This window comes from Denticeps clupeoides, chromosome 1 (genome assembly GCF_900700375.1).
Source record: "Denticeps clupeoides chromosome 1, fDenClu1.1, whole genome shotgun sequence".
NCBI lineage: Eukaryota > Metazoa > Chordata > Actinopteri > Clupeiformes > Denticipitidae > Denticeps > Denticeps clupeoides.
This window is the reverse complement of record NC_041707.1, coordinates 32,602,699-32,626,613: the sequence shown is the minus strand read 5'-3', so window position 1 is coordinate 32,626,613 and position 23,915 is coordinate 32,602,699. Positions and strand designations below refer to the sequence as shown.

The window sequence follows — 23,915 nt, the reverse complement described above, 5'->3', positions numbered from 1 at the left end:
ATCATAGGATATATCCCAAAATTAGTACAGAAAAGGGGGGGGGGACTCCATAACATATGTGCCTCCAAAGTCAATGAATCAAGAGTAAAATGAGAAGGTAACATAAGGGTTCATGCCCTGAAGACATTTCTCAAGACACTAGGAAGAGGTTGGTGCTAAATTACACAGACTCGCTTCCATCCTGAATGTTTTCATCTCACAAATGTGCAAGCATTTTAGGACATTGGGAAAAAAATTGCATTATTTTGACAAGATAACAACAGTGGCAAGAAATCTCATTAATTTACACACACATTTACATACATAATGCAAGTATACTGACACAGAAAAGTAACGTTTCTAGTTAAGCAGAAAATCCAGCTTTTGTCAGTAGATGAGGTGCAACAGACAGTCATACCAAGTCCACAGAGCCCACAATATTGCACATGGTTACAATAAAACCCAATGCAGAGAATCCACCCGTGCCAATTTAAACTATGACATTAGAAAGAGAAGAGATGTTTTTTTTTTTTTACTCGTATGCTTATTGCACATGTCTGTCTGAGGCATAATTCAGTATTATATACAAAACACATTGTGCTTTCTATTCAGAGCAAGCAGCTATGCAACAGGTTATTTAGAGGCAGATAACTGGAATCTGTTCTTTTGCAAAGGTTACTTTGTTTAGTATTAGTTCTTAGCTACTCAAACTGTTGGACAATCTGATCATATGGGGCCCATCTCTACACTGACACAACAATCAATAATGGATGAACGCCTGTATCACCGTGCAACAAATAAGGACAACGACAACACTTCCAGTTGTCATAAAAGCAACCGTTTAAAACATCTGAGTGCTCTTAAAAAACATTTTGTGATTGGGTGCCTATACCAAGAGCAGAATCAGAGCTCTCAGGAGTGCCCATGATTATGCAGGTGGATTTTCATAGACTACATTTTCCAATTTAGATTCCTGCTCAGCTTTGGTCAATTGATGTCACTGAATATGTCATGTGCATTCTGTTTTTAGAACATGGGACATGAATTATTCAAATCGCAAACCAAACACATCGTAGACGCGTCTATGGATGGCTAGACAGACGGTTCTCCTGCCTCACATACAAAAGCAAATCATGAGCCAGATCATATTAAATGGCATCCTTTCCTTATCATTTTTATGTTACTGGACAGCCTGGTCATAATGACCTGTCCATGAAGTACTTCTTGCATTATATATTTTTTTACAATATGGTCCTACGAAAGGCACTTTTCTACGAAAGGCACTTTTCAAAAGGGTTTAACCTCTGTCAGAAAGATCAGATCAATATTAAAAATCAGTTCAATATATTACAGTTACAGTGCATGGTATACGGTGTTAAGTAACAGGTTTGCAAACCCCACGTGGATTAAAGTATTCATTCTTTTGTCAGTATTAACATGCTATGTGATGTAAACATCTCCATTCTCTACATCACTTCTCAAGCCGTGGCTGGAGTTTCTGCTGTGAGAACTAGGTTTTATTACAGCTTTTACGACCATTTTTGAGTCAGCTGTTTAACGCGATGGGATATCTTCTTTTGTTACAAAGCATAGTTAAACGAATCCTGAGAAAACAAATTCTAAAACAAAACCAAAACAGCACAAAATATATAATCCCTATAGATAAAATGAGTTTTCAAAAAAATCACCAGGTATCTTCATATAAAATGTGATACTTGCACCCGTTAAATAATTAAACAAAAAAGTTGGACTGTTTGGAACAAGAAAAAAAAAAAAAAATCACACACTTCAAGTTCTCCCTCAAACGTCCTTCGTTCATCTATTAACATTCATTGAGTATAAAGCCAAAAAAAAGATGTTGACTGAAGGCTACAAAGGGATAAGGTTATTGGACTATTGTACAGATTATTGGACTGCTTGTGTTTAAATATGCTAATGCATGATTGACATCAGGACAAGAGAAGTAGATTTTTTTTTTTCGTTAGCTTTGACATGTAAATATCTTTTTGGTTGGATACAGGGACACTGAGCATCTGAGGTCAAAAGATAGAAAGGATTTCTCTTTTGTGGAGGGCTGAAGAGAAGATGGTTTAAACGGGAGCGTCCACTGGATTCCATTCTCCAGATGCATCCCAGTCCAGACCTTCACCGTGCCAGGTTAGTGTGACTGGCACTCAAGTCCCGACTCTTCTTCAGACGATTATTTCGCTCCTGTGAAAGTCGAGAAAAAGAACACTTAAAAAAAACATTTATCAAACAAATAGTAATCCCTTTGAAAGTACACAAGTGATACGTTTTGAACCGGAAAGCATAAGCCACCTAAAACAATTGACCAATTCATGACCTGGCATGACACAGTGAAACTTTTTCAGACTAAGAGCAGGACAGGACGTCCTTACAGCAAACGGCTCGAGTCAGCAGTTTGGACGGCCTGATTAATTACAGTTGAGTATTTTTAGAGCGAGGTCATCAATCACCTGAATAAATGGAACAGTTCAATGGATCCATGGGGACAAGGGGAAAATATATAGCCAGTTTTTAAAATATTAATTGCTGCTAGCCTGTCAGACCAGTATATTTAATTCCACAATGTGAGGTTTCTAAGAAATAAAATGTTGTAAGGGAATGAACAATAAACTCCTTATTAGCATCAGTGTTTAAAAGGGATTCAAATGTTTCATAATATAAACCCTAATATTCACACAGAAATGCTGAATATGAATCTCACCTAATACAGTTGTACTGATAATTATTAAATTATTATTAAACTATGCACAAAATATGTGTGCTTTCTAATTCATACAGTCTGCCTTTTTATGTTGTTTGGAATAATCTATTAGATGGAATAATCTATTAGATGTAAAGGCTTGTTATAGATACATAACTACAGACATGTATAAGAGAAATTACGCAGAAATTATGCAGACCCCATTACCTATATGACACTGCATGACATAGGGCTATATGATATATGGGGCAGTGGTGGCCTAGAGGTTAAGGAAGTGGCCCCGTAATCAGATGGTTGCCAGTTCGAATCCCAATCTGCTACTGAGGTGCCACTGAACAAAGCACCGTCCCCATACATTGCTCCCCAGATGACTGTCATGGCTGTCCACTGCTCACTAAGGGTGATGGGTTAAATGCAAAGGACAAATTTCACTGTGTGCTGTGCTGCTGTGTATCACAAGTGACAATCACTTCACTTTTTATTAGAGATGGTCTATTTGTTTACACTAAATACTCAACTCAACTCAAAACTCAAACAACCTGATACATCAAGGATAGTCCAGACAATGTTATGATCATTCATGCATGGGAAAAGTCTGCAATCTCAAGACACCCATTTCACAGCAAGCAGAGAATTGATTTGAACTGAATCACAGAACCAAAACATATCTAGAGAAATAAATGAAACAAAAATTACACCAGAGGAAAACTGATGCACAAAATAACTGTGAATAACTTCACTTTCACCATTATTATTGTGTGGGTTACCATGGAGATTAGTGAATACAATGGGATATATCGGTCTGCCATGACCATGATGTTATTGTACACATGTTTTAGTATTGGCCAGTGTTATAGACACTGAAGTTTGAGTAGGCGGTGTTGATGCATAAGAGAGTTAAAGAGAAGAAGATTATGTTTAGAAAGATCTGTGTGTATTTGGGGTAATAGGCCTATTAGGGGTTGCCTAGCAGGTAAGGAGACGTAATCGGAAAGCTGCAGTTTCAAATCCCGAACCGCCAAGGGGCCCCTGCTCGACGGGTGCCTGTCATGGCTGCCCACTGCTCACTAATAGGTGATTGGTGAAAAGCAGAGGACACATTTCGCTGTGTCACTGTGTGTTGTGCTGCAGGGTTTCACAATGACAATCACTTCACTTTCAATAAAAGATGAAGGAGAGTGTCCTTACTTTGTCCCCGAAAGCTTTGTCCGGAACGTTGAGTACCCCCAGTGAACTGGCCCTCTTCATGCTGCATCCAGGACAGCCACATGCAAGCACACGCCAGCAAGGGCAAAGGTCAAGGCAGTGTGTGCATATGTGTGGCAGAAGGAAGATGTTGGACATGATGTGAGTTAAGTGAGTTATTAACATGGTTGATGGCTTCACAAAGGTTAGTGTCACTTATTTACACATTTAAACCACAATACATGCAGGTTTCTCAGAAATGTGCAGCCCAACGTGGCTGAAAGTCAACGTTCCAAAAATATCCCAGTGCACCATTGTGCAATGAGTGTCTAGATAGATACATGCTAATTTATTAATCGAACCTCTTAATGTGAGGTGCTAGGTTAAAACACCATATCCTTTTACAGCCACTGTGGGACACTTCATCTTTGTTAAAAAATATTCCTCACAACCAAAAACTAAAACAAATACAATCAGAGCTGCCACAAAACCAGCAAAGTGAATATTTATGTGTGTTCGCACACTGTTCAACAAAACAGGACTGTAATCTTACCCTAGTAAGATTTTAATTACTGCTTTTTTTTTTGTGTGTGAAAACCCACCCACTTTTACCTGTTCATGTAAAGAATTAATGACTATTTTCTAGCAATTATGTACTGTATATTCTCTACTGTAAAACTGCTGTTTTTTAATGATATGTGCCTGGGCACATTGTTGGAGAACTGCTATTTTAATGCCATGAACTTTTGATTAAATTATAATAAATAAATAAATATAAACATAACCCACCTAGCCAATGGCACATAAGTTGCATATTTTAGAAATGTGTGGCTACACAATGCACTCCAGATACACACATGCCCTATAACATCTTTCTATACTTTTTATTTCCTCCATAATAAAAAAAAAATCTTTTACCACCAGGTAAACAAGATTTTAAAAGCAATTTGGCAACATTCTGATTGGTTTATTGCACTGTACACCCAAAACAGTAAAATGATTTGGTGGCATAACAGTCATTGAAGGAGACTGGAGATGTTATGGATCACTGAAGGTCCAAGGTGGTTCCTGCTGCCCAGCACCTGTCACTATTAAGGTTTTTCAATCATCTGTTTATGATACGAAATATAATTTAACAGTTGTCTACAGCCAGTAGAGCACTGCTGCTGATGTCATATTTCTGCACCAGCAGCTGACCTGTGTTGACCAAATGTGAAACATCCTGAGACACTGATAATTGAGCATCTTGGTTTGGTGACCAAATTTCAGTTTATTTGTTACAGGCAGGTACTGATGTCAACTGGTTGAGAAAAGAAGACAGCGAAAGATAAAAAAATATATATATATATTAAATAATGAAAGATGGGAAAAGTGATGAATGGGGGAGGGAAAAAAAAAAGTTAAAGGAAACTTGAAACTGGATGAAGCAAGCATGCAGAAATCAGCCATTTTCCACAAAATGTTTATTAAGTTAAATAAAATACAATAAAGAAACATGAAAAAATATTTAACAAAAACACAAATCCATGCAGACTTTCAAAAATCAAGACAATGGGGAAAAATAACCACAACATTAAAAAAATAATTTTACAGAACATTTAATAGAAAATACTTATAAAAGCAGTTGAGACAGGGAAATAACACATTTAAATAAAATGGCATGTGTGTTGTGACAAGAAGGAAAGTAAGTGGTATTTGGTATATGTGAGGAGTGTGTAATGCACTCGCAACAAATCCGAATTAATAGGTTTCAAAGACACATCATACCAGCCCATATTTGTGCAAGTAGAGGTCAAGTCAAGCAGGCAGACAGACAGACAGACAGACCCACATCATCTCCCAGACGAGACGAGACAGATAAAGAGAGAGAAAAGTAAGAATATTTGGTAGAACTTCTACACAGGCTTAGCATCAGTACCCTTTGGTCAAGTCTATAGAAAGTTCCACATTACACGCCCGTCAGGACAGGTCAGCCTACAGAGCACGCAGAGCAGAACATCACTGGTTGCTATGCTACAGCAGTGCTTAAGAAACGACATTTCATTTAAGGAAAAAAATTTAACCACCTCTAGCCCCTTCACATCAAACTAAAACAGCCAGTGCATCTTCATAAAGCAACTATGAGCACATTCAGAACAGTGGTTCTCAACCCAGTCCACATTTTGGTTCTGTTTCAGCTCAGAATGTACTAGGGCCACGGTTTACGTGTTTCAGGCATGTTCTGAGCTAGAACGGACCAAATACTCCTTGGTGGGTCACCAAGGATTGGATTGGAGACCGTAAGTGTCTGGAGGACACTCTTCTCTTGATATCTCCAAGAGAAAGTCATTAATATGGGCCTAAGCCTGGCCCCATCCACAATTCATCTCCCCAACCCACTACTGTGTTCTAGCAGGGCAGAAACGGAGAAGCAGCCACAGGTGAATGTTAAACATCTTTCCCTCCCTCCCCCATCACAATCTCATCATTGATAAATCCCTCCTGTCTAATGATTTTTTTTACGGGGTTATGGGATTGGGTGGATGTAGGGGCTAATTACCCAGGGTTCTTGGGTTCGTTGTCACGTGAGCTGCCTCCTTTCAGCTTGCGGACGAGTTTCTCGCTGCTGCGGCGTAGGGATGCGCGGAGTTTACTGAAGGAACCGCTTCTTTTGAGAGATCCTGAGCCATCCTTATACAAACACAAGAAAGTTAGAAAACACACACACACACGCTTAACTATTCTATACCGAAACACCACATGCTCAGCTAAGGATCACACATACAGACACATAGAAACAAGTGAACCTTTTACTTATACACACACAAACCTAAATCCTGCCAAAACCCAGCCATGCTCCATCTCTCAGACACCCAGAGCTGCACCATCACCACGTTTAGGTACTACCTGCAGATGACTCCAAAAGTGTTAAAACGGCCTCTAACAGATGTTTCAGACCCAAAGACCAACACACACACACACACACACACACCTCATAATGTAAACAGTCATTCTTAAGAGACTGCAAGCTTTCACTAACTCAGACAACTCAGTTGATGAGCTATGTTTACACATAATATTCTATTCTCTCACGCTCCATTACCGCGTCTGCCGGAGCCATGCCAGATCAACCGGGCACAGGGCAGGGACTTGTGCAGGGCCCATGCCATCTACTCATTCACCTACACATATGCACGACTTTGAGTCGCTAAATAGTTAAGAAATTATTTAACTGAAATGCTTCAGTTCATGATTATAGTCACAGCTGATTTTCTAGGAAGAAACCAGATCAGTATTACTCTCTCCTCCTCCTCATCACCCCTATTTCACCAATATTCGGGCAATAAAACAGTTTCTAATCAACTGATAAAATTACTTAATGTCTATTTTGAATACCTTCTGGACATTTAAGAAAAGGTACAACATTGTCACTTTAGCTTAGACACACCAAGAGACAGAACACATGCACAAAGTGGAAACATCAGGCTCTAATAAGGCTCTTTCTTATGTGCAAACACATCAGGAGACAGAAAAAGGACACAGAGAGGACACCAGACGTGGAAGCAAGAGTCAGTTTTATTAAGAGGTTAAAAGGTACAGACATGAGCAGTCAGTCAGTCAGCACACAGCAGAGGAAGAGGATGAAGATGAGAGGTCTGGTCCTAACAGCATGCTAACTGTTCATCTTCCTCCCTCTGTCCCTCCCAGAATCGCTGCATCTACTCTAAATTGTCAACTATGGTCACATTAACCTCTCATTGCTTTAGTTTGAATGACAATTAGTAGGATGAAACAGAGCAGGAGACTATGCAACCTCTATATAAGCTCACAAATGCAGCCATTTCAGTGAGTGCACAAATCAACCAGGAAGAGAGAGAGCTGTACAGACAGAAAGTTAAGCAGTGCTGCAGTCAGCCAGCTCCACTGCCCACAAATTTTCTAGGATCAGTTGGGCTAAGCTATTTACAACAGGATCCTACAAAATTCCACCCACCCCCCAACATTGAAAAACTGTAGGACTGAAACCCACTAAATTTGACAAATTACTGTAATGTGTCAAAATTGTTTTTGAGGGGAGAAAAATGCATTTATACAAGTAAACAGACATAAAAGTTTGTCCCACATCAGTAGCTGAAGCTGTGAAGCAACTGAACACCGTACACACACACACACACACAGGCAGAGCTCTGAGTCAGTTGCAGTACACAAAGTCGAAAGATAAAGATTTATGGTGAGCATGAAAGGCTGTCAGAGGACGGCATGGACCCCACCCTGGCCGCTGGGTGGGAAGAAGAAAAGGAGTAGAAGGAAGAAGCAGAGGGGGGGGGGACCAAAGCCGGTGAGAAGAGAAAAACACAGCAAAGCTGGAGGAGGAGCTGCGGCCGGCGTCCGCCATGCAGAAGACCCACAAGAAGGCATCTGGAGTTATACCTGATAACCAAACATGAAAGAGAGAGAAAGGAAGGGAAAGGGAGAACGGTCAGAGTGAGTGGAAGAGAAAATAAAAGAGGGGGGATATGCCGCCTTAGTTAAAACAGCTAATCCTTCTCCAAACGTGAACAGTGGCAGCTACTCCACACACCCAGGGAAGGCACGCAGAAAAGCAGGGATTCTTTTTCACAGATTTCTATTACGATGAACGGTGAAATCAAAAGACAAAAACAAGTGGACAACCACTACAAATCCTTCTTTCCTACTGACCTAATTAGTAGAGTAAAAAAAAAAAAATCTGCCAGCAGAAAGGGGTCAATTTAGTGGCTCAACCCGCTGGGCTTTTTCCATTGTCGGCATTAAAATAAAAGCCCCGAAATATCGTCCTCCAGGACCCCACAGGCATCTCATCCTAATGCCAGTCTAATAATTCAGGTTCTTCCAATGCAGCAGCTTCATTTAACAGAAGGGGCAAAGAAAAACAGGGAGGAGGAAAGGACAGGGCTCACACACATCGGCAGAAACGCTCATGGAGCACACGCCCATGCAGTTTACACACATAACATAATACGCATTCGTTTTCACAGTTGGAAACAAACCACTTAAAGGGCAGAGGAGTACAAAACACACAAGCCCACGCCAACAGGTGTATATGAGCCACAACATACACAGTATGTTGAGTAATGAATGATAGATGGACAGTCCCCTCAACCCACAAAAGTGTGTGTGTGAGTGAGTATATGTACTTGTTGGAATAACAGGAAAAGCACCAGAGAAAAATCAATGTTTCCCTCTGGAGCCTCCCAACCCGGATGGGGATCATTGATTGGAGGATTTGGTCCTACGGTTACTGTTGCTATGGTAGCAGGAAAAGCTGGAGAAGCAATGAGGACAAAAGAGAGACTACAGTAAATCTCAGAAGAAATGTATAGAGAGAGGTGAATTTTAGTAATGAAATTAGAGAAAACAGACATGCATTGGAAGATCACATTTAATTATGTCCCACTTATTTATTTATCATCATGTCACTGGTTTTAAATAGCAAATCTCTTTGGTGTGAGATTCTCACAATGGCTGAGGAATTTATCTGCGAGTCAAGATGTCGACTGAGGTCAAACAGGGATAATAAATGAGTCACAGCTCCGCCCCTTCTAACAGGGTGCTCTGGAGTGAATTAGGCGAATGGAAGCGCTGTCGTTTTCAACAAAGAAGAGAACTCAGTCTAGTCTATGAGATGGAGGCAACGACGACTACAACTAGAGAGCTACACAGGTGTGAGGTGGACTACACAGTCTCTGGAAAGAGGAGCATGTTAATTAGTGGGGTTTTAGGCAGGATCCTCTAATGCACTACAGTCAGTCAGCAACTACAGTCTACATGAATTTACCCATTAAATCACGCCCTCATTTTTATTATATACGCCCAAATATGTCTGAGGCTTCCTAGAAAGAAGCCACTCATCATGCAAAACCGATTTATCGGTCAGACGAAATAAGAAATGCAATATAGAGATCACGGCAGAGGTAACATTTACTGCATTCTGGTACAATATGTGATTTTTTTGGGGGGGAAAGTTGATACCAGGGTTTTTCTCTGGATTAACATTTTAGTTCTAAAGACAGACTCAACCAACCCAGTGAAATAACTAGAAAACCCCTTCCAACATTCCCCCTTGGGTTACAGCAGAGGTGTATAAATTAAAGGTCCCCTGACATGAAAATTTCACTTTTTGATTATTTAACATTAATATGAGTCCCCTAGGCTGTCTATGGTCCTGCAGTGCCTTGAATGCGATGTGTAAAAAGTGCAAATCTGGAATTTGGCCCTTTATGTAATCATAAGGGGAAAGGATTCCTCCCAATTCTCATGCTTTGTCCACCCAGAGAATTTCCCACCCCTACCTTAAAAAAGGTCCACCGACAGTCATGGCTTCCAAACGTGCGGAGCATTGCAGTTGCTCGGTGATTGGATGTAAAAATGACCAAATTTCTTTTTTTGTTCCGTCAAACGAGACTCAATGGGTTAAATATTTTTGGAAAATGCATACACAACTTCCGGTTTGCACCAAACATTGTGGTTGGTGAATGGTGTTTACGTCATTTCCGTGAATGCCCACTTACTTCTATAGGCCACTCTCTTCCTCGCCCCGTCCCTCTCCACCTCATTTGCATTTAAAGCTACACCCCGAAACAGCACGTCCGGGTGACTGGCTACAAATGGTTATTCTGCACCATGGGACAATTTTGGATTTAGGGGACCACAAACACCTATTTAAAAGCAAAAGACTTCATGTCAGGGGACCTTTAAAAAAAGGTCAAGTAAAATAAAATCCATTTAACAAGTCTTGACTTAAGCTTCATAGATTTAACCCCTGTTGTCTCACCCACCTTAAATATTACCCAAGCTGTAGTGGAATGCATGTAGACTCATGTAAACTAGAACACCACCCCTCTCTTTCCCCTCTGTTGGCAGGGCTGTGTGCTGTACTTACCCCATTCCACTCCACGCTCATACTCACTTCCTCCCCTCCGTCTGGGCCGCTCTCGTACTTCACCGTGTCCGAGGTCAGGCTCTCCCTGCTGCGCTGCTTCTCCCGCGTCTCTGGCTCCCCCAACACCTCTGCCACGCGCTGCTTGTGTGCAGAGTCCAAACCCTGACATGGACACAAAAACAAAGAGAGGAAGACTGTGCATGTGAGTGCCAGAAGAAGTCAGTCCACTTGTTACAACAAAAGCCATGGCGACAGCAGACCTCCAGTCCAGACCTCCAGGGTGATCCTGGTTGATTCTCTCCCATTAGCATGCCTAATTTCAGCTAATAACACAGAAACATAACCACTTACCTGCTTTCTAGAGCGCATGGCAGCCTCCTCCAGTGTCTCAGCTGCCTCAAACTTGCCCTGCCGCTTATAGAGCGCACCAAGGTTCTTCAGCGTGGTAGTTACTGTGGGGCTGAGGGGAGGTCACATGATCAGAGCCTTCAGAGTACAGTGAGGTCGTCCGCGTCCGTGTAATGAAAGCGATTACAGATGCTGAAAGGCTGTATGCGAAAATGAGCTACTTTATAAAACACAATCCAGATTACAGATGTGTCAAAAGATATATTCATTACTTTAAAAGCAACAATAAAATGTATGTATACTTCTTATTATTATAAATAATAATAATAATAAGAAGAATAAATGTTATACTAACATTCACCAGTCCTTTGTTGCATCTGGACTCACCTGTCCACTTTGCAGGCTTTGTACCACCCTCCATACTCCCCGAAGGGTGATCCTTCCTTCTGCTTCCCCTGAAACAGAGGACAAGCTCAAAGAATCCTACAACCAGACAGCTGTAACATTTATACAAACTACAGCTGCAACAAGACAGATTTCAGTCTGAAGAAAACATTTACAACAGTTGGCAGTAGTTAAACACAGTAAAAAGGAAAGGTCCATTCCTTCTCCAGCGATCTGTGCATTTAAAAACACCCACCTTACTCTGCTCCTCCCTCTCCTCTGCGTGCATCCAGATGGGCTTATTCTCATCTGCGTGGAAAGAACACAAAAATGTGCAGACATGCACAATTATTGTATTTGCGGGGACCAGAATTAACTGAAATTGTACATAAAAATGTGTTTATTATTGGGCAAACAGATAGAGTACTCCTGTGGGATGCTACTAAAGGAAACCCGCAAGGTCTTAGAGGGATTTAGGGCAGTAACTGTCAACAGGTTATATATTTAACCGTTCACCAGTCTGAGTATCATTGCAAATATATAAATGTATTGTTGTGTGTGTGTGTGTGTGTGTGTGTGTGTGTTATATATAGTGGTATAAATGGCCTGAAAACAACAATCATTATCAATATTTTAAAAATAAATAAATAAATAAAAAATACATTATAATAATGACCATCTCTCTTACCATCCACAGAGCCAAACTCTCTCTCGTGAGCCCTGGTCAGGATTTCTTTATACAGAGTCTCTGCCTGCTTAAATTTCCCCTGCTTCAGATAACAAGAGGCCTGAGAGGAGAGGAGAGACATAGTAGAGAAAAGAGCAGGACAAGAAAAACGAATTATTGTTCTGCAGTCACTAGCTGGTATAATTTGCTTAACATTTCTTAATCATAGTATAATGTTTCTAACAAAGAAAATATATTCTGACAATGTCTACACACTATTATTTGAATATTTTTTCTCCATCATGTCTTTTGACAAATCTCTGAGGTAAAAAAATTAAATAAAAATGAGAGTACTGTAAGCTACTTTCTGCTCTTGGTTTCTCTACGGATTACACAAGGCTAGAGTCGACTTGGCTGAGGGGCGTTAAATTCTGCACCATGACAGCCAGGCCTGAAGGTAAATTGCTTTGCTCCCAGAGGACAGTGCCCACGCACCAGGTTGTTTTTGGTCTTGGCCACGTTGGGGTCGTCGGGGCCCAGTTTGCTCTGATAGATGTCCAGGGCACGCTGGTAGTAGTACTCCACCTCATCATACTTCCCTTGGTTCTGACACAGTAGGGCCAGGTTATTCAGCTGCTTTGCCACATCTGGGTGGTCCTTTCCAAGAACCTGTTGTGCACAAACACGAGTGCTGGTTACTCAGATGTTTACACATAAGTCTTGCCACACACCTACTGTATCGGTTCAGATCAGACCAAACATTCAGGTCTTCATAATACATTTATATTTTCAATGAACTCAGAATATAAATATGTATCAGTTTTTCAGATTTTGTTTTTCATAGTGTACTTTTGTTATATTCTATTTAGTTTTAATAGTCTTATCTTTCATGGCTCATCCCAGTTGTAGGACTAATAGAAGATTATTATTATTATATTTCTAGGCACACACACACAGATAGAAGAACCTAAGACTACTTTGATACATTCTGGTCTCCTTTTTCCTCTCTCACAACCTCATATTTCACTAATGCTTTCATTCCTGCAGCCCCTGATCTGATTAAGTCTCATCATTCCTCCCTCCCTGTCAGTGTTTGAAAAATCATCTCGTTTAAAGACGCCTTTCTCTCGCTCACAGGGTGCATCTCTCCGGACTACCGCAGTCATTTCTTTAGGGAGCTCCGGCCAGTTAGACTGTAGGGCTGAGAGCAGGACTTGACACAATGGTGAAAGGTGGCAACTTTATGACTTATTGAGTCATTAAGATCATACAGCACATCAAGATCGCATCAACGTAACTATCTTTCTCTTACAAGTTCCCTGCATTCATCAGACTGAAGGTCAGTGGTGGACAAGAAATAGAGTGCGGACGTCAGAACCTTTCTTTCGGTAAAAGATTTAGAACTTGAAATCTTGTTAGCAAAATAGAAAGAGGATGAGAGAGTGTGTGTGTGTGTGTGTGTGTGTGTGTGTGTGTGTGTGTGTGTGTGTGTGTGTCTGGGGGAAACACTCGTCAGTCCCAAAGGAATTTTGGCTTTCACTCTCACATCTCTCTCAGTCATTGTCTGTGAAAGCGCTGGCTGAAGATAGCGTAAAGTGAATCATGGTGTGAGTGAAGTATGGGCCAGTCTGGGGGGTGAAGCCTTTCTCTCTGGGTATTCAATTCTAGAGATGACGGTACACTGTAAGTGCATTGGCACTGCTCTCCGTGTGGGAGGTGTGTTTTAAAGACAACTTTATTGATCATTAAGGCAGACATCTCCCACTGAGACTGTCCTTAGTGGAGCTCACTTGGCTCCCAAAGTTCTATTTACTGTTCTGCAGCACTGCAAAGCATAAGTGAACATGTTGCATTGGGATTCTTCATGTCTACACATTCAGCATAAAATAAAGGGGGCAGAAAAGAGTCCTGTGTGTTTTATAGCACCAAGACTACTGACATACACCTACTGCAGCAACACTTCACCACCAACACGAATAAAATGAGCTGACAGTGGAGAGACAAAGGGCAGGGAGAACTGTGAAGTGTTAAAACAGGGGGGTTTAGGGAGAAAAAGATAAGAAGGGAATATAGAAAACTGTATGAAGATAACATCAAGGGTAGGGATAAAAGAGTAAAGCAAGAGGGTGGGAGAGAGTGATGGAAGGGTAAAGAGCAAAAATGAGAAAAAGGATGGATAACTCTACGCTACAGATCACAGTAAATTAAGTCCCTCAATCCATCTTGCTTACAAGACCCTCACCTTTTCTCGAATCTCCAGAGCCCGCTTGCACAGTGGCTCTGCCTCCTTGTATTTCCCCCGTTTCCCATAGAGAACGGCGAGGTTGTTCAGTGTAGCCGCCACCTAGAGAAAAGCACACATACACAACAGAACTTTTTACCCTGAGTTACAAAAGCAAAAGCTGCCACATAGAGTAGAAATCACCACCATGTTCATGCACTTATTCATGTGAAATTCTGAACCATCTGACCAATCACTGTTACCAATCAGCCTGAAATCATTAGCACCAGTGTCTGTCCAATGACTTTTGACCTTTAATTTTCACTGCCAATGGTGAAGTAGCGGTAGAAAAGTTGAGAGTGGAATATTGCGAAAAAAGGGATGGTGAACCAAGCCAAGATATGGGTAGTAGGCGATAAAGGAAAAGAAGAGTCATTGGGGGGGTCTGAATCTGACCTCAGCACTTTGCTGGTGGGATGCAGATCCTAAAAAGTGGAAGATACTGACCGGTTAAAATGAACACAACAACTACATGCCACAACCACACACTTCACCAAACCCACTCACCGCTGGGTGGTCCTTGCCCAGTGTCTTCTCTCTGATAGCCAGTGCATCGTTCAGCAGGTTTGCTGCCTCTTTGTACTTATTCTGGTCTCTGTGGAACAGGCCACACAGACATGGTTAACATGGGTTGACATCAGTGGAGTCAATTTCGTGTGAACAATGGAAAACGTTGTCATGGTTTCTGCAACAATGGGCAATTACTGAACTTGGATAACAATAGGATGTTTGTTGCTGTGCTTTTCCAGAGTTACATGGACAACTTGTGTCAGTGATTCCAATTGCCTACACTGTTATGAGTGTAGCTGATCAATACAAAAACCGGACCACCATTCCACAGCACAGGTTCCAAAGAACATTATCTCTTGGTTTTGTAATTGCTGTGGGCGGGATCACAAACAGAACGCTGCCGCAGGTCATCCCTCCCATCTCTGCTGGACATTTATGAATATGTAGGAGCAGAGCCACCAGGACTGCCAAAGACCCATCACATTCAAATAGCTTCTGAAACCCGGCAAGAGACTAGGAAGCATCATGGCCAGGACTGAGACACTCAGGAGGAGTTTCTATCCTCAGGATGCTCAACCAAGACATGACACCTGACCTGAACACACACACACTACTCTCCAGTGATGTACGTGTTTAATGTTCATCTAGAAAAATTTTTTTACTTGCACTTTCCTTCATTTTACATAATATAAGAACATTTCAGACTGCGTGATGTGATAAATAAATTGAAACTTGACATTTTTCTCCACTCATATGTTAATGAGATTCAGGTAAGGTGACATTTTGGGAGCTATTATCATCGAACACCCTTAGCAGCACTGGAAGCATTTATTTGAAAACTATACTCCACACTGGCCAAGGGCATGCAAATTTCTGTAGTGTTTCAGCTAATATTTCTCCACACTGTCCAGAGCAGATGCTACAGAACTCAAAGGAGAGATCTTCTGATGCCGACCCTCACCTGTAGACCAGAGCAAGGATGTTCAGCATGGTAGCCACATCAGGGTGGTCATGGCCAGAGGTCTTCTCCAGGTCCTCCAATGCCTGTTTGCAGAGGGGCACAGCAACCTCATAGCGGCCCTGAGAGGCGTACTGGATCACCAGATTGTGGAGGGTTCGCAAGCGGGCTGGGATCTCATAGCCACCCTGTTGCGCAGCTGCAGCGGCTGCACTGCTGTGAGCTGGCTGGACTACAGTAATGGAAAAAACTTTTAGTAAAAACCTATTTCTTTCTTCTTTTTTTTTTTTTTAACATGACAAGCATTTGAATTACACATATCTGACAACACAGGTGCAGTCTTATGTTTAGGGATACAATTTCTGGACAACTGACATTAAAAAAAAAATTCAAAGAAGAGTGAAAATAAAATGAAAGTGAAGTAATTGACATTATGATGCACAGAACATGGTGCACACAAAAAAGGCGTTAAAAAAAAGGGGAGAAGTGTGACCTAAGTGCACCTTGGCGGGTCAGCATTTGAACCCACAACCTTCCGTTTCATTACCCGTTAGGCCACCACTGGCCCAGAGGAGCTTTATGTAAAGTAATATGATTTACCACTTTCGGTGCTAATGTCCAGTTACACTGAATAGCTATGAAGTTGAGAAACCTTACCGCTAAAGGTTCCCTTTATACTGAGGGATGCGTATATCACACGAACAGCCAAAAATTGAGAAAAAAAAACAAAACAAAGAAAGGACACTAAAAAAAGGAAGTTAAGAACTAAATGCAGGTGTTAAAGCAGCTCTTAGGTTTCAGTGAATTCATTTCGTTCGGTTTTTGCGACGCTTCCCAAGAAACACAGCGAATACTCAACATGAAATAACCACACCAATATCTGTACAGATCTGGCCTGAAGCCTTCACAAGGGCTATCCCTAGAAAGGAATAGAGAAGCGATGCCCAATGCTGCTCCTGGTGACCCCATGACCTGCTCAGTTTAAAACACAGGAATTAGCACAGGAATTTTTTTTTTTTTTTATTAAAAAAATGAGATAAAACAAACTATAGAATCGTGAATAATGATCTCCATCCATTCAATGTTCTATACTTGTTCCTGTTTGAATAAAACTATCCATGAATAAACACATTAATCATCATGATAACGTTATCCCTGAATGAACAGCCAACATCAGATACGTAAAAGCCACTAACTATGGATTTCTCTCAACGATGCCCAAAACGGACCAAATGCGTAACAGAAATCCACTACAACAGACCAGACCATTCCCTAAATCAGGGATATTCTGCAGAGCCCTCCTATTCTTGGCAGGATCAGAGCATCATTTTAAAGGATGCGCAACGCCCACATCTCCTGGATAAGTTCCCACTGTGCCATTATCCCTGCTTCCCTTTGATCTCAGTGGAGAGAAAATTCAGACAGAAAGAGGTAGATAAGAGTCAGTGGTGTCCACTTCCACCCGCACTCCTTTCTCAACCACTCATTCTCTCTAGCTTCTTTTTGCACTCCTCTCTCACTTCCACTGTTATCTCAGTTATTTTCCTCTATTCATGCATTCTTGAGGCTGTTTAAGTCTTTGGGTATTACATCGATTGATATTGAAAGTCTCCACATCTTCAGTATCTGATTTTACAGAGACAGACAGCCAATCCATCTAGTATGCATACCTTTGGAACCCATGCAAACTCCACACACACAGCCTGGAATCAAACCAGTCCATGCAGTACACCAGGCAGTTCGCATGATGTTTCAATTGAGAGCAATCAAAAGCTGTGGTGCTCCAGTTAAGGTGAACTGAGGCCATTAAAATGTGTACTGACATCCACATTGGGAGATTTTGGTGCTTAAGAAAGTTCCAAAGCAATTAAAGTCAAAATCGAATCAGCCCAGGAGCGATGCTTAATAATTGGAAAACAAGATGAGACAGAGGTCTACTTCATCTCTGGAAGTTCTTCATATACTAACTCCAGTTATATAACTCCAGTTCGGTCCAAGAACACACAAACAAACTGAGCAGGGATGGACATTAGATCAAAAGTGCACTCACTTCCAGGGCCCTGCTCCTCTTGGTCGTCTGGGAAGAGGTCATCTAAAGTCTCCCTACCGGAGTCAGAGTCCTTCTCATCCTGGAGGGTAGAAGGATGAGTAAACGTGATTTAGTCCACGTCTCTTGGTTTAACGGTATAGCCCCAAGTTGGAATGTAAATAAAAACAGAATGATTTGCAAATCCTTTTCAACCTGTATCCAATTGAATGCATGACAAAAGACAAGATATCTATTGTTCAAACTTTTGCAAATCTTCACTGCAACACATTCCAAAAAAGCTGTGTTACGTCACCTTTGTGTTTAACAACACTCAATAAGTGTTTGGGAACTGAGGTGTGTAGGTGTAATTTTTTTTCCCCATTCTTGCTTGATGTACATCTTCAGTTGCACTTCATAACGCGCCACACATTTTCAGTAGGAGACATGTCAAGACTGAAGGCAGGCCAGCCTAGTACCAGCACTCTTTTACTAAAGTGAAGTGATTTTCACATGTGATACACAGCAGCACAGCACACGGTGCACACAGTGAAATTTGTCCTCTGCATTTAACCCATCACCCTGTGTGAGCAGTGGGCAGCCATGTCAAGCGCCCGGGGAGCAGTGTGTGGGGACGGTGCTTTGCTCAGTGGCACCTTGGCGGATCGGGATGTTTACGTGGGCCGCTTCCTTAACCGCTAGGCCACCACTGCCCCGGTGGTACTACGAAGCCATGCAGTTGTGCTAATACCCTTTACAGAATGATTGGCCTTGCCGCTTACATGCAGAGATTTCTCCAGCTTGTCTGAATCTTTTGACTATATTATGGACCGTAGATGATGAAATCCCTACATTGCTTTGCAATTGTATGTTGAGAAACGGTGTTCTAAAACTGGTGGAACATTTGTCAACACAGTTGTTCACAAAGCGGTGAACCTCGCCCCATCCTTGCTTGTGAAGGAGTTTTTTTCCCAGCATTCCTCAACTTTCCAAGTCTTTTGCTGCCCCTTTCCCAGCTTTTTTGGAACATGTTGCAGGTATAAAATTCGGCATTCTACTCTTTATGCTTTACACAACGTTCCAAATTTGTTGTAATTGAGGTTGTACATATATCATAGAACCAAGCTCAGTGGGCTCAATTCTATTCATTTTTTTGTCTTCTTAATCTGGACATCATCTTACTACACTGTAATGGCACGTGACAGTCTCTCACCGATGGACTCAGGTCCTGGTCATACTTCTTCATCTGGTTCATGAACTCCAGGTGCTTCTTCTCCTCCTCCAGTTGTGCCACGTTCTGCTCGCTCTTCTGCAGCTTCTGCTGGGTGTTGGCCAGCTCGTCCCGCAGCCACTGGTTCTCTTGGCACAGCCGCCGTACCTGCGCCCGAAGTTTCTGCTTCTCAGACTCAACCGCGCTCAGGTGGCCAGACAGAGCCATCATCACCTGCGTCCGAGAGGGAAGGGGAGTGAATACTGTATATTTTCTGTTGAGCAGTGGTTGTCCACCATCTTCAGCTAATTAATAAAACCTTCTCGATTAGAAGGCCAATTAAACCTAAAAGTTAGGGATGAATCTTAAACCTCTTTTTAAAAATCCCTCCACAACCCCATTCAAAGCACCAAACATCAAGTCATAAACCCTCCCTTCTTTCCAGGCCACCATCCATCCTCTCATACCTGAGCTTCGCTTAGACCCAGCTCCAGCATCTCCAGGGAGCGGCGGATTATAGCACTCTTCTCCTCCATGGCGCGCCCCTCCTGGGTCTGCTTGAGGCATCGCAGAGTCTCCAGCAGCCCCTCCAGGATGGCCTGGTGCTCGGCCCGGAGGGCTTCCAGGCCCTGCATCACCTCACGTGTCCGCAGCAGCAGCTCATCCTGGGACAACTTCTCCCCAGGGTCTCCCTCCACCGACTCCTTCACACAAACACCACTCGACATGTTCTCACGCATCCTGAGGAGAGACCCGGAAAGGAGTTGTGAGGGAGAGAGGGTGGTGATGGACAGAGGACAACATACACCGCGAACACTGTCTAAACGCAGCATGTCTTACAGTGGTATCTAATGCACTGTCCACCCCCACCACACACACATAAAAATAAAATTTTGAAGGTCTACAAAACACATCACCAGTGGACAATTCTTTTTTTCTCTCTTCAACCACCCATGAACAGCGCCCGGGGAAGAGTGTGCTGGGCTGGTGCCTCCTTCCTAAAGGGCATCTTGATGGTTAGTGGACCAAAAACCACAGAGGAAACAACCTCAACACGACCGGTTATTAAGAGAAAGCCTGATTAAGTTTATATTAGCAAGATGAATAAAAGACTTTGAAGCAAAGAATAGAGTTCTATAGTATGCAATACCAGCTTGAGCCAAAAGACAAGGTGCCTGCATAAAGAATACATTATTCAGCAGGCACCTCGACTGCACCACTGGTGCAAACTCGGAATCTTAAAATCCTTACAAGCCACTGCCAAATAAAGTCAGTCACAAGCTTATTTCACACAGACGTAATACTGACCCCATGCCTCTCTCTCTCTCCTTACATTCAAATGAGCTCAATGTTCACCTGTAGACATGTTGCCTGGAACCAATTCACATGGGAAGGTGCTGTTGCTGGGATACCAGCAAACAGGATACTTGGTGTTTAGATGGAGTGTGGACCTGTTTTGCCATAAAGAGCAACACTGCTAAACAGACAAAGGTCCTCAGCAGCACATGAGAGACCTCGGCTGACTTTCTTTTTGAGTTACACACGCGCACACACAAATCCTCATGCCTTGGTGTAGGAATTCAGATCTTAGTGGATATCAGTTCCAGCCCCAGGATCATATGATGTTCTGTAAGAGATTGCAACACACACACACACACATTACATGAGGGTCAGACACTACTCGTGCTAAAACTACATCTGAGGCTGATGCACTGAGACCAATAAGCATCATCTGAAATGCAATTCATTCACACGTTGATCGATTCTGCAGACCAGCTTACCCGAATTGTGCAAAAACGTACACTCAGATGAAAAGGTCTTTTTTTCAGCAGCCAGACAGGAAGCAGAGCAGGAAATGGACATTCAGAAGGGTCGCTTGACACAAAGAAACCACCAGTTTGTCATGATGGCACTGCACAGGAAGTACAGCACACAAACAGCACCATGCTACAAGTTCCTGTCTTTACACAGGCACACTGGGAAAATTAATGATCTTAGTAGCCATAATGAAGCAAAATCCCAAATTAATCTCCCCTCCACACACACGTACACACTCCTTCAGTAGAACATAACTCTCAAACGTTCTGGCTGTGCTTCGCTTGCATCTGTGACATTCACAGCTCTGTTTCTCTTCTCCCCAGCGGTACCAGGAAGAACAACGCGGAGCGCAGGGAAAGGGAGCCGTACCAGCGGGAAAGTTTGATGTTGGTGTTTGAAATGTAAATGACTCGTTTCCAGTGACGCTTGGGGGCTACGTCCTCTCCGAGGATGATCGCTATTAAAATACAGGCCACCTCACTCTACAGGTTACAAAACAAGTAATCTATGCAAACAACATCTTCAAGGTACTTTTTCCTGAATCAAGAAATGGGCAATATTATAAAGCAAGCAGAACTCTCTTAATACGATAAAGATAGAAATATTTGCGCATACATTATTTATTTACATATATATTTATAGTCACAACTGCTGTGTGAAGTTTGATCTGATCTCAACCTGTTTCTAAGGATTATATTTAAGAGCTCAACTGTCAACAGGTACAAAAACACCAAACCAACACACACACACCTCAAAAGCTTCTGCACTGCTTTATTTTCTACAGGGAGTGACTACACACCCACACATCCTGACTGATTGGCCAACAGACATAAATGAAATACGAGGAAGTTGCGGTTTCAACATCCACATTCTTTTTAGTAAAACATACTGACTGAGTAGGACAGAAGAGGCTTGTTGGCTGGACGTGGGAGAGAAAGAGCCCAGACCGGGCACACATACGTGCCCATTTGTGAAGGCTACGTGCTAAGAAACTACTGCTCATCCTGATTTATTCTAAACCATAAGACAGGAGAGTACAGACATCACTTGGCCACGTCCCTTTTCTTACCAAACTGCAGGAAAGGGTCAGGGAGGTGACTGCCACGCCCAACCTTCTCATGCCTGCTCTGGCCATAAGGAGGGTCTGCAGAAGACGGGCAAAGAGGAACAGCACTCACTTGCATTCTGGTTCAGAGACCTACCGACAGAACGTCGCCATTCCAGCTCAGGGGAGACATTGGCTGCATTTACACTCACACACACAAACCAGAACATACGTAAACAAAGAAACACCGCTCTAGTTGTCATACAATAGAAATTACACACACACTACCCATAGGTAAGATACTGATCATGTCCACGCTGTTCATTAGGCATTTAGATGCTAATCTGAAGCAAGGTGTCGTGTTGGAGATTTATATTCCTTATTTAGTTCTCCGTGAAGGAATCGCTGCTTATAGGCGCCACTGCAGTGGAGATGGATGTGCAGCTGGCGGCAGCAAGTGCTCACACACACACACATTTACAGCATTTATCAGACACACACACACACACACCTCACTGCATCCTGGCCAAAACAGTCGCACATTCAGAGAAGCGCAGTCACCTCCGGAATTTCAATAGCAAACTACAGACAAGAAAGGGCACCATTCAAAACACACAAAACGCCACCATTACATCACGATATCTGCGAATCGTTTCAATCAAGGATCGGGACAAGCGGGGGACAAGTGGCCGTATTTACACAAACCCGCGTCGTTTCATATCCTGCCCCATGACAGACAAAACACAAGTGACAAACCACGAGGTGACAGCAGCAGGATCCTCGCGAAAACCAGACCGACCTGCTAACTCGGCTAGTGGCTATTTACAGTTCTATTAAAGACTTTTTAAATAGACACAAACAATAAAATACAGTAAGATCGTATAAGTTTCTTTACGATAAAAAAAAATACATTATATTGAGATATACTGATTAGGAGGCAACACAGGCTGTCTGTCTGTTTATTTGAAACAGGCCGGTCGGGTTTATGGTTAATTCGGGGCTAGCTGGTTAGCCTGGCTAGCCGCTCCCTGTTCGGTGCGGCGAAGTGAAGCGTTTACACGGTCCATGCGTGGGACACGTGAAGGGTGACACGAAGACGTGGTCACCGACTGATTCGTAGGTAGTTGTTGGCAACTTAGCGCCCGTGGAAGTGTCTCGGCGGCTGAGGGACTTTACCGTCCTGCGGGACATCCAGCAGCCCGGCGGGTTTGACAGGGCGTGGAAAGCAGAGTTTAAGTCCAGCCTGTGCCGACAGTCAGCTCCAGCCTCTTCAGTCTCGTCTGGAGGAGGAAAAAACGACTAAAAAGACCCGGCGTTTGGACACGGTGATCCGCGCCAACGCTGTCCCGCCGTCCCCCGGACCCAAGGCAGCGCCAGACGGGCGCGTTCGTTGCGAGGCGTGCGGCTCGAAGCGACCGCTGACGAACGACGGAACTCGGCAAGCTCGGCCCCGGGTTACATGGCAGCGGGAAGGGCAGGACGCGCTGCCGGGGTTAGCGTGGAGCTGCCGGGCGCGCAGCGGGAGAGGCGTCCGTCTGAAAATGGCGTTGCGTCGGTCCCACACCTCCCCGCTTCCTTAATCATGACGTCATCCCCGGATTAAAGGGAACGCGACACTAAAAGAAACCTGCTGCATTAAAGCGGATGCGATGCCTAATATTTTAAGTTGAAGCAATAAAGCATTTTTAGAGACATTTACAGAAAGTTAGCATGCTAGCAGTGACCCCGCCTGTTGGAGGGACAGTGATGGCGAGTTACTGTCCTCACACCTGCACTGAAGGACAAGGTGAAATGGACAGTAAACAGGCATACGTCACAGCGGCGCAGAGAGAGAAGCAGTTCGCGTACAGGTAACCATCAGTAGCAAGAACAGAC

At 42.9% G+C, this 23,915-nt stretch overlaps 1 protein-coding gene across 6 annotated transcripts; it reads right to left on the bottom strand.

Annotated features, from left to right (window-relative positions):
* Nucleotides 1-482: 482 nt before the first annotated feature.
* On the bottom strand, nucleotides 483-23,626 carry klc1a (kinesin light chain 1a). Of its 6 annotated transcripts, none has more exons than XM_029001250.1 (16): nucleotides 23,217-23,626; nucleotides 19,645-19,918; nucleotides 19,181-19,411; nucleotides 17,992-18,070; nucleotides 15,945-16,173; nucleotides 14,981-15,068; nucleotides 14,435-14,536; nucleotides 12,688-12,861; nucleotides 12,214-12,313; nucleotides 11,782-11,834; nucleotides 11,529-11,596; nucleotides 11,145-11,253; nucleotides 10,794-10,955; nucleotides 6,432-6,562; nucleotides 3,896-3,956; nucleotides 483-2,190 (listed from the first exon to the last, which is right to left on the bottom strand). In XM_029001250.1, the coding sequence occupies exons 2-16, from the start codon at nucleotides 19,915-19,917 to the stop codon at nucleotides 2,125-2,127; spliced, it is 1,926 nt and encodes a 641-aa protein (XP_028857083.1). In that variant the 5' UTR covers nucleotide 19,918; nucleotides 23,217-23,626; the 3' UTR covers nucleotides 483-2,124. The 6 variants fall into 6 exon arrangements, with proteins under 6 accessions (XP_028857083.1, XP_028857099.1, XP_028857091.1 ...); XM_029001266.1 differs by having other exon boundaries at nucleotides 10,821-10,955; XM_029001258.1 differs by having other exon boundaries at nucleotides 11,529-11,587.
* Between the last annotated feature and the right edge of the window lie 289 nt (nucleotides 23,627-23,915).

What these genes read in the sequence shown, in the direction of transcription:
- klc1a (XM_029001250.1), bottom strand. Translation starts at nt 19,917, where the DNA reads ATGCGTGAGAACATGTCGAGTGGTGTTTGTGTGAAGGAGTCGGTGGAG. An exon ending in ACCAGGACCTGAGTCCATCG is followed by an intron (nt 18,071 to 19,180) that starts GTGAGAGACTGT and finishes TCTACCCTCCAG; the next exon opens with GATGAGAAGGACTCTGACTC. An exon ending in TGAGCGTGGAGTGGAATGGG is followed by an intron (nt 6,563 to 10,793) that starts GTAAGTACAGCA and finishes TGTTTGTATAAG; the next exon opens with GATGGCTCAGGATCTCTCAA.